The sequence below is a fragment of the Etheostoma spectabile genome, chromosome 7 (genome assembly GCF_008692095.1).
Source record: "Etheostoma spectabile isolate EspeVRDwgs_2016 chromosome 7, UIUC_Espe_1.0, whole genome shotgun sequence".
NCBI classification, from domain to species: Eukaryota; Metazoa; Chordata; class Actinopteri; order Perciformes; family Percidae; genus Etheostoma; species Etheostoma spectabile.
In genome coordinates this window covers 8780613-8790610 of record NC_045739.1, presented here as the reverse complement: position 1 = coordinate 8790610, position 9998 = coordinate 8780613, and the positions used below count along the sequence as shown (strand labels likewise).

At 41.9% G+C, this 9998-nt stretch overlaps 2 protein-coding genes across 5 annotated transcripts in view; one reads left to right on the top strand and one right to left on the bottom strand.

Annotated features, from left to right (window-relative positions):
* Positions 1 to 6131, bottom strand: part of kcna2b (potassium voltage-gated channel, shaker-related subfamily, member 2b) — a 9145-nt gene extending 3014 nt beyond the window's left edge. The window contains exons 1-3 of one of the 4 annotated variants that reach the window (XR_004332700.1): positions 5874 to 6131; positions 4941 to 5072; positions 50 to 4122 (exon numbers count right to left, since the gene is read on the bottom strand). Coding sequence is in view for 3 of the 4 variants with exons in the window: in XM_032520738.1 (XP_032376629.1) it covers positions 2509 to 4011 (1503 nt within the window). In the remaining variant the exon portion in view is untranslated. Of the gene's footprint in view, positions 1 to 6; positions 4123 to 4940 lie in introns of those variants that run through there. The other 3 variants (XM_032520738.1, XM_032520739.1, XM_032520740.1) reach the window with 3 other exon arrangements.
* Positions 1 to 9998, top strand: part of LOC116692455 (rho-related GTP-binding protein RhoA-C) — a 732216-nt gene that overhangs the window by 519126 nt on the left and 203092 nt on the right. The gene's annotated exons all lie outside the window — the stretch shown is intronic.

Sequence of the window (9998 nt, the reverse complement as noted above, 5' to 3'; positions counted from 1 at the left end):
CACACACACACACACACACACGCACACACACACACACACACACACACACACAGACAGAACTACACACTGAGTGTGATGGACCTATATATATAAGCCCACTCAAACACAGTCCCTGGGAGCATTATGATACACTTCGCTGGGTAGAAAAAGTCTGAGTGACTGACAGTTTGAATCTGTGCATCTACTGGGATGGCAGCATATAGTAGCTGTTGTTGTGCTTTCACCATGAGACACGGTTCTGGATTGTGACTGCAACTGACGATAAAGAAAAAGCAAGCGGGATTAGTTAATGTCTGAACTGTTGATCATATGTTTAGCTATCCCTGTTCTGAATTCAATGTGGATCTGCTCTCAAACCTTCCCCATGTCCTCTCATGAATAAACCTGCTGTTACTTTTTTACTTTCATTTGTGTACACACTGCACTCTCTGGGTAAACACTTTACATGGATTTGCGACTCAACGATATTTCAGATAGTAATGGCAAGAAGACGCATATGCAAAGCATGACACATAATTCTAAGGCAAGACACTTGTCTTGATACAGTATATTGCACATAACGGCAGATATAGAGATTGCAATATATTGATGTCAATTTGCTTTTTAAGTATTATTCATACTAATTCATGCTACAATGAATACTATAAAGGACATGCAGCACCACAATAGCAGAATAGCATCTGTTTAATAAAAAGAATATGAAGGACACATAGGTCCTGCATTATGTGGGGAAAATGAGCCGATGGAATGATTGTTAAAACTGCAAGAAAGAAAAACAAATACTGGGAAACAAATTAATCTCTTTTACAATGCAATAGGTGGCAGCACATTTGTCTTGGGTGAACTAGTTGAGTAACACTTTTAACTTGTTCCAGAGGCAGGCAAAGTTCACTAATTTTGATCAATTGTTAAATATGGGAAATATATGGGGAAAGAGGGCATGGCAGACTAAAATTATTTATCACTTTGATTAGGTAAGAGCAATCAATAAATATATTGTACCTGTATCGCAAATAAGCTGCATAAGCATGCTTACAGCAGACTTAAAGACTGAGACTGCCTCTTGCCACTCATCCAGCAAGGCTGAATAATACAAAGCAGGCAGTGCTAGCATGACAAAAGATCCTTGAAGGTGTCATAGATTAATTTTACTTGATCACTGAGCTATTTCTTTGATTGTGGGCCTTTAGAGAATATAAAAAGCCTTATTGATAAACCTAGTTCTCTGCTGCTATTAACTTGGTTGTAATTGGCTTCTGACAAAAACAACAAACTAAAATCTCACACCAGTTTCCTCCTTAATCTCATGTGATTGGAATGCTATGAAGTCAAGTACAGCAACATTTATAACACTTCTTACTGTACGTCTGTTACAGTAGACCAGGGCAGCTGAAGAGACACTTAAAGGTAAAGTCAAGAGGATGGGGAAATAGGCACTCACTCAGAACGCTGCAGAGAAATTATTCACTCTTTCTACAGTACATCACATATCTTAACCATAAAAAAATGTAAGTGAGAGGCACACATTCATCATATTACTAAAAAAGCATACATTACAAGAAATCAAATGAACACATCAATAAATAACCATTCACTCTCTTTAGCGAGACATTTCTTCTGTCCACCTGCTAGCCTGCATCGGCTTAAAAACCAAAAGTCTTGGCGATGGTGTACATTCTGTAAATCCACTTGAGCTTCATTGAAGAAAAATGGCAGGAAAGAGAGGTGTGCTATGTGGTTCAGAATTACAGCACTGTCATCTACTGTATTTGTTGGTCTCTACCGAAGTCACTAGCTAGAACTAGACAATATCTAGTAAGGACCCGGGGAGGAATGCAAGTGCACTCAAGCTTTTGTCTCTGACAGAGAAAGCAACAAATGACCATTTGGCCAGAGAGCGTATTAGTATCACTCTCTCTCTCTCTTAGTTGTGCACTTCAGTTTTCCCCTGACAGAACCACTGTGGTCTGGGTGATTTTGTTTTTCTCTGAGTCAGGACCTTGGCAGTTAGAGCAGCAGATTAAAGTTGCTCATGATGCTGATAGTGTGACCTGTTTTTAATCACAATAAGTTAAGTTACATTTAATAATAAATGTTAGGCTGATGTAACTTGTTGTTTTTCGTGTATCTTCTCCCAGCGGCAGTTTGAGCTAGAAGGTAGAAACTAGTGGTCCCTTTATGCTGTTAATATTAGTTATTACTGGTTAGGCTACTACTTGGCTACTTTTGCGAGCAGGATGACTGTCACATAGACAAAAAAAATAAACTCCATGCAGACACTGACAATGTCCTAAATAAGACGGGTGGCAATTCTATGATATGCGCTGATAGCTTCATAGGATGTGCTTGAGCATGAGGTCCTCTTGACTGACCTTTTCTCCAAGGTAATCCCACTCATCTGCTCTGGACTCTCATACTGGGCGCCATTCGTTGGTCAATACATGGAGTCACACCTTCATCCTCCCGTTACAAACCCCAGCTGAAGTTAACCATCTACAGTAGCTTACATTATACATCTGTACGCATCTTGGTGATGTTAACATAGTTAGTGTTGGACAGGGTGCAGTTTCCCGTTTTCATGCCCTCTGGTCTGAAGTCCTCAGTGCTGTGGTTCACAGCCTCCTGAATCTCCACATAGTCAGATTTGCTGAGAGTGGACCCACTGCCGCGCCGACCGCTCTTCTTCAGCTCTTCAGCTGAGCTCACTTTAGGCACACTTGGGACATTCAGATACTGTGCCTGTTCCTCGCCCTCTGTCTCTCGGTGGTAGAAGTAGTTGAAGTTTGACACAATGACAGGCACAGGCAGGGCAATAGTCAGCACACCGGCAATGGCGCAGAGAGACCCCACAATCTTTCCTCCAATGGTTGTTGGGACCATGTCTCCATAGCCCACGGTGGTCATGGAAACCACAGCCCACCAAAAGGCCTCGGGGATGCTGCTGAACTGGGACTGTGGCTCGTCCGCTTCCGCGAAGTAGACAGCACTGGAGAAGAGGATCACACCAATGAACAGGAAGAAGATGAGGAGGCCCAGCTCACGCATACTAGCCTTCAGAGTTTGGCCCAAGATCTGGAGACCCTTGGAGTGACGTGAGAGTTTAAAGATACGAAACACCCTGACTAGACGAATAACACGGAGAATAGCCAAAGACATAGCCTGCTGGCCTGCCTGGCCGTCCTCTGGCCTCTCTGCTAGCTCTGTTCCCAGGGTGATGAAGTAGGGGATGATTGCAACAATATCAATGATGTTCATGATGTTGCCAAAAAATCCAGCTTTACTGGGACAGGCAAAGAACCTAACTAGGAACTCAAAAGAGAACCAGATAATACAGAGGGTCTCCACAATGAAGAAAGGGTCTTTGAAATACGCCGAGCTGTCATAGGTAGAGGTGACGTTGGACATTGACTGTAATGGAAAATTGTACATCTCCTCATCATCATTTCGAAAAACTGGCAATGTCTCCAGACAAAAGCTGACAATAGAGATAAGAATGACCATGACAGAGATAATGGCAATGATGCGTGCAGGACCTGAGCTTTCCGGATACTCAAACAGCAACCATACTTGTCTCTGAAACTCATTCTCTGGCAGAGGCCGCTCCTCTTCCTTTATGAAACCTTCATCCTCCCTAAAGATTTCCATAGCCTCCTCACCTAATTCATAAAAACGGATCTCCTCAGAAAAAATGTCCAGGGTCACATTAACAGGCCGGCGCAGCCTCCCTCCTGATTGGTAATAATACAGAATAGCATCAAAACTTGGTCGATTTCGATCAAAAAAGTACTCATTCCTCAGAGGATCAAAGTACCTCATCCTTTTCTTGGGATCCCCCAGCAGCGTCTCTGGAAACTGGGAGAGGGTCTTGAGCTGCGTCTCAAAGCGCAAGCCTGATATGTTGATGACGACCCTCTCGCAGCACTCATGGTCCAGCTCTGGGTCATACTGGTCCTGAGGCTGACCCGGATGTGCTGCGGCTTCATCCGCAGGGTCGCTGGTGGCAACCGTCATGCTGGGGGAAGATGGGACCTGCAGGTTTCAGACAGGGTGGGGCCACGATGGGTCACAAGGGGATAAAGGCTCCACACACTCGTGGGTTCAGGCAGATCTGCCTGCCAAGAGCTAGAGGACAGAACAGAAAGCAGAGAAAGACTGCAATATTAATGTGATAACCATGTGTTTTGAATGCGACGAGTGAGAAAACTCATGCTTTTCAATTGATTTATTAATTTAGATTTGGAGAATGTATATTTAAAAACTTGTATCCACTGGTATATATTTCTGAATCATTTATTTTGTAAATTGTAAATCTTTCCCCAACTAAAATATTAATTCCCGGAAATGCTATGCTATTTCAAGGCCTTTCTACAAACAGGCAAGAGATGGGCAGTTGAAAATAACAAGCATGGGGTGGGGGCACAACCATTTGAGCACACTGGCTCCATTGTGTCTATGTGTATTAGGTTATGACTTCTCCCTCATATGAGCACACTGCAGGATCAATATACCAGCCAGTAATACTATATCAGCTCTCACAGGGTGCAATTACAACCAACAAATCTGATTATATGCTGAGTGCTCCATACAATCTCTGAGATGAATTTCCTCTCTCTGTATGTCTACGGTGACCAACATTCCTAAAACATTGTGACCAAAAATGCAGGTCTCTGATCAAAGTAATAGTTTATCAATAAAATGTATTTAAGCATACTTGTCATAGCCAATAATTGGCATAGCCAACTGCATTACTGCAGAGCTGTTTGAACAGTTTACTATATTTCTAACTGCAAAGGCCACTGCACAAAAGCCACATGTATGAAGACGTAGCCTACAGTAGGCCTATTAGATACTGACTATTATCTTACTTCAAAGACACAACCACATATGTGTAATTTGGTAGTTAAAGCAACAACATCTGGAAAAAAATCAAAACGTCCTACCTAGGTGCACTAGTGCTTGTAAGGCTTGTATACAGTGTGTCCTCTGGTGGTAATGCGTAATGGGCCCAGCAGAAGTGTTCGGTGAGCTTCCACGGTCAAAGCAGCTCCTCTCTGCCAGCCAAAGCTCCGGCTCTGCAGCGGCGCGGGAGTGGAGGTGTATGTGAGAGAGGGGACAAGGCGTGATGCAGGAGTTACCTTGCTCACCTTAGTGACCAGCAGATACATGCTTTGATGCAACTACAGTAGGCTACAGGTTGAATATGGTGGAGGGAGAGGGGGGGGGGCGGTTGTTGTGGTGAGAATAATGGTAGCACATCTTAAAATGCTTTGCATCAGCCAAATATGACACCCCCACTTCAAAACAATACGCCACCGCTTGCAACAGCAGCAGAGGTAATCCTCTACCTCGATATTTGCTGAGACTTGGGGAAGGGAGGTTGCGGGGGGCGCTGCTGTCGGTATTTCTACTCGGTGGCACCCCTGCTTCGGCAGATTTCATCTTAAGCGATATCACCTGTTTGATCTCCATACAGGTCTGTACTACATGTACTGTACTGGCATATCTGTGCTCGTAAACATGTTATTCCATTAATTTATCTAAGCGTGAACGCCACCATCTGTTTCTGATTGGGGAGATCCGTTATGAATACACCAATGATGCACATTAGTAAAAAAAAAAATCATAGATTTGAGACAAAGGCAGAGCAGCCAAGTTCATGCACTGAGATGTTTAAACATGAAATGACAGTGTTGCAGCTGATTGGCAAGCGCGTGTTAGTTTGGATTGGCAGGTGCCAGACATGCTCAAACCATTTGCAGCCCTTCTGTGGGGATCATGGACAGCCACAATAGAGCCCATGCACTAAACAATGCAGCATAGCGTTATCCGTCGGACTAAATCATCATTTTAGAATATGGCATGCCGGAATTCACCCTGATTCTCTTGGTGCGCAGACGCATGTGTTTTTTTTATCCAGTTTGTCTCCTCTTAAAAGGTGTCTTGGGGTCGTGAGTCCATTCCTTCACATCTTTCCTTCATCCCTTTTTGACTACCTGTCCAGCAAAGGGGTCATCTCATCACGACCAACTGCTTTTGATCTGCCAGCTCTTCCCACGTCTCTCATATTTCACCATAACTCACCATAGTTAAGATGCGTGGGCTGCAGTCGGGCTTCGCAGCGCATACTAAGCTCCTTGCGCGCCTCGCCCCATCCCTCTGCGCTCCCCCTTCCAGACAATCCCGCTGCCTCACTGCTCCACATTAAAGGAGAAGCATCGCCCACCACAGGGTGGAAACGGTTTTCACCAAAAACATGCGCGTCTCAGGAGAAAAAGCATGAGACAACATGTAAAGGTAGAACCTGACAATAAGATGAGGTTCTAGATTTTGCCGAAATGTTTTTGACATCCCAGCTTACTTTGTGTCTCTGATGTATCTACAACTTGACAACATACAGTACAAACATGCCCACATAGCGTGTAGCACATAAAGTCTGTTCTGGCACAAAGATAGAAATAAAATGAATATAGAGAACGCAAACAATAGAAGTTTTCCTTAATGACTGTCAGGAAAAAAAATATAGTAGCAATAATGAGCCAGCAGCTACATTTCTGTAGTTATTGTTTGAACAGAACCAACAACTGTGTGAACTATTCTAGCAACCTAAATGAGTAATTGCATCATTATTTTCCTATAGCTTACTGCTCAGCTTGACTGGGTGCACAGATTTGAATGGCTACTGGCACTTTGTGTGCATGTTTGTCTGTGTGCTTTGTTAAATTGGTTGGCAGGAAAATACAGTATGCTCAAACATTATGATGGCATAACCTACAAGTTGAACTCTCTGGTTAAAAAGTTTGTGCTACCTGTGAGGTCCTTAATCAGAATGCAGGAGGCAGGCTTCTGTACAGTTTGTTGTGTCACTGATTGTGCTCTGATCATATACAGACCTGCAGACTGTATGATCAGTCCACTACTGCAGGCACACACTCACTCACTCACTCAGAGGACTGACGCTCTTAATGCAATCACAAAGAAGATGAAATTCAAGTCCAACAATTATACAGTCAAATAACTAGTGTCGTAAAAGTTTTCCTGCAGACACCACTGCTCTAAAGTGGGCCGGGTGAGAACCCCAGATATGTCTTCAGGCAGAGAGTAAGAATCCCACGCATATGAAAGAAAAAGTGAATCCACAGCGTCCTAAACATATTCCACATGGTCCCACCCATGTGTTCTTCTTGCTCTGCCGTTTCTTTATTGCCCAAGGACAGGTTGAACATAATATGCAATCCTTCTCCAATCAAAGTGTCAAAATACTGATTAGGTTGATGACTTGGCACCATGGGGACTGCGGCAGTAGCCCACTTTGCACAGAGCTGACGGCTGACGGTCTCAGTGATGAGATATTGACACTTTTACATAAGGATGCTGATTAATGGCAGAGAACTCTAAAATCCTCATCGCCTGTAAATGTAAATGAAGAGGATTCAATTCTAAATGAAGGGAAGCTAAGAGCCAAATTACCAATATCCAATGCTGGGTGTCAGTAGTGTAATGATTCATTATCCACCACCACATTCACAGCAATCATCTATAACACAGTTAAAAATGTGAGTCATATCCTCTGATGACTGTAATGTTTAATTTCATTCTTGCAATTACTTTAATTTTGCAATTGGCATACACTAGTTCACTTCAGATCTCAGGTTAGAATTCGGTGTTCATAATCCTAACCACAATCCTTTCCCTAACCTCAACATAGTTTTAGTAACCATACCTCACTATAAATTATTGATACCTTAACCGTATTATAATTGACCCACAATTTAGCTTGAAACATATCTTTAGCTGCAACCAAGATCTTAGGGGGAAAAAAAAGACAACAAAACAATTCAAAAACCACACTACGATAGAATGTTTTTCAAATACTTTAGAGAAAATATATATGAAAGGTTTAAAAGAAATGTTAGTCCAGGGAGAGTTGTAATTATCCAGAACATATAGACAACCCACACCTCATACAATAAAGATGACTTCCACAATGTGCGTAAAAACGTTGGACTACTCCTTCTCTGAGTTTAACTCAATCAAATCTGAACAACCAAACATTAAAACACATATATTTAGATTATGTGTGGCTTACACTTTCTGATGGTATGATTATAATAAATAGATCAATATAGAAATCATAGAAAAAGACACTCCTTACAACTCCACAATCTGCCTAAGAATCATGACATTGTCTTCAGTATAAGAGTAATTCAGTGATAGTTTACGGTACGGCCACGTATAGACTGCAAACAGGAATGGCTAACAGCTAAAGTGGCAATTCTTGCAATTTTCCAAAATGTAAACAAAATATATAGGGTAAGAAAAATGGGCCACAGGTTGTAGCCCAAAGCATAACTAACAATCCATAACAACATCCTTCCTGTTTACCAAATGGAAGTAACACAACAATTGTAAAAAGAGTGACAGTTTCCATTCATATACTGTATATTTTAAGTATAAATGGGGTTGTTTGGAGTCCTTAGTATGAGTGTTTAGTATTAGTGAAAATACTAAGTTTTTATATTACTGGTTAACAGTTAAACAAGGGGTTTTGAGGGCCATTAATCCTCAATTCTGTCTCCAGTTCCCTCTCACCTTCAGGTTGTGCCAAGTCACAGTAGAATGGGACCATTGATTCTGTTTTGTGTTCAGCTGAGCAGACCAGATGGAACCTTGTAGAGAAACTTAAGAATGCTTTCCAACTAATGACCCCCCCCTTTTTTATTTGGCAATTTGTGATTGTTTCCTTTCGTTCCAGCTGGTGCACCGTAGTGGCTGGACAGGGGCCTTGGTTGAGGTGGAGCCCCAAAATGTCTATACAAAAATGTGAATGAAATCATGATGGAAAATGGACAACAGGAAAGTGTGTGCACAAAACCCATTATTCCCATGATAAAAGCACATTCAATTAATTTACTCAGGGAATAAATGAGTTTTTGAACTGTTATATAGACAGCCGTTTCCATGCTCTCCCACACAAATAGCGTTATATATATTGTGAGATGATCAGCATATTTGTGTCATTGTGTGATTCAGCAGGCCTGCACACCTAAAATGTCCACCCTTTTCTATGCAGCAGAACATGTGGAAGTGAGAGAGAGAGAGACAGAGCAAGGTGTTCTAACTTATGACAGCAGACTGCAGGGGAGGAGTTCTGTCCTAGATGTCCTCTGCTGGTGTTTCTGCAGGTGATCACTCACACAGGGATTGGGGAAATAAAAAATAGAAACTTGTATATTGTAATTTTTTATGGGGCGGCTGTGGCTCAGTGGTAGAGCGGTTGCCTGCCAATCGGAAGGTTGGTGGTCCTGCAGTCATTGTCGAAGTGTCCTTGGGCAAGACACTGAACCCCGAGTTGCCCCCGGTGCTGCGCATCGAAGTGTGAATGTGTGTGAGTGTTTATCTGATGAGCAGGTGGTACCTTGTACGGCAGCCCCGGCCACAGTGTATGAATGTGTGTGAATGGTGAATGTTTCCTGTAGATGTAAAAGCACTTTGAGCAGTTGTTAAGACTGGAAAAGCGCTATATAAATACAGCACATTTACATCAACGATTTTTACAATCAATTTTTTTCCCTAGGTTAGAATTCCAGGAATTTGTTTTGAATATGTTTTGTTTATACGGTAATGCTAACGGCAACTGTCTGTTCCAGCAAAACAGAGCCGAAAATGCAGAAAATACATGTTATGTACTTCTTTACAAATGACTCAGTCAAACTGAATCAGTCAGACTGACTTACATGTGATGTGGCTTATTTTTAGAAAATAGAAATAGTCTCATGATATATTGTCTCTAGAAGTGTATTAATTGACTTTTGTTATTGTCATAGAAGGAAGATAAAACCACAATACTCAATACTTCTAGAATCACAATAAATTAAAAATGCAATATTAATTAAATTGGCACTGTTAGAAAAATGTTCACGTGTTCTTTATTTGATGAGGACGAAGAGAGGCTGAGGGTCCAATTGAGAAGTAAGAAAAGGTTTAATGAAACAGCATGA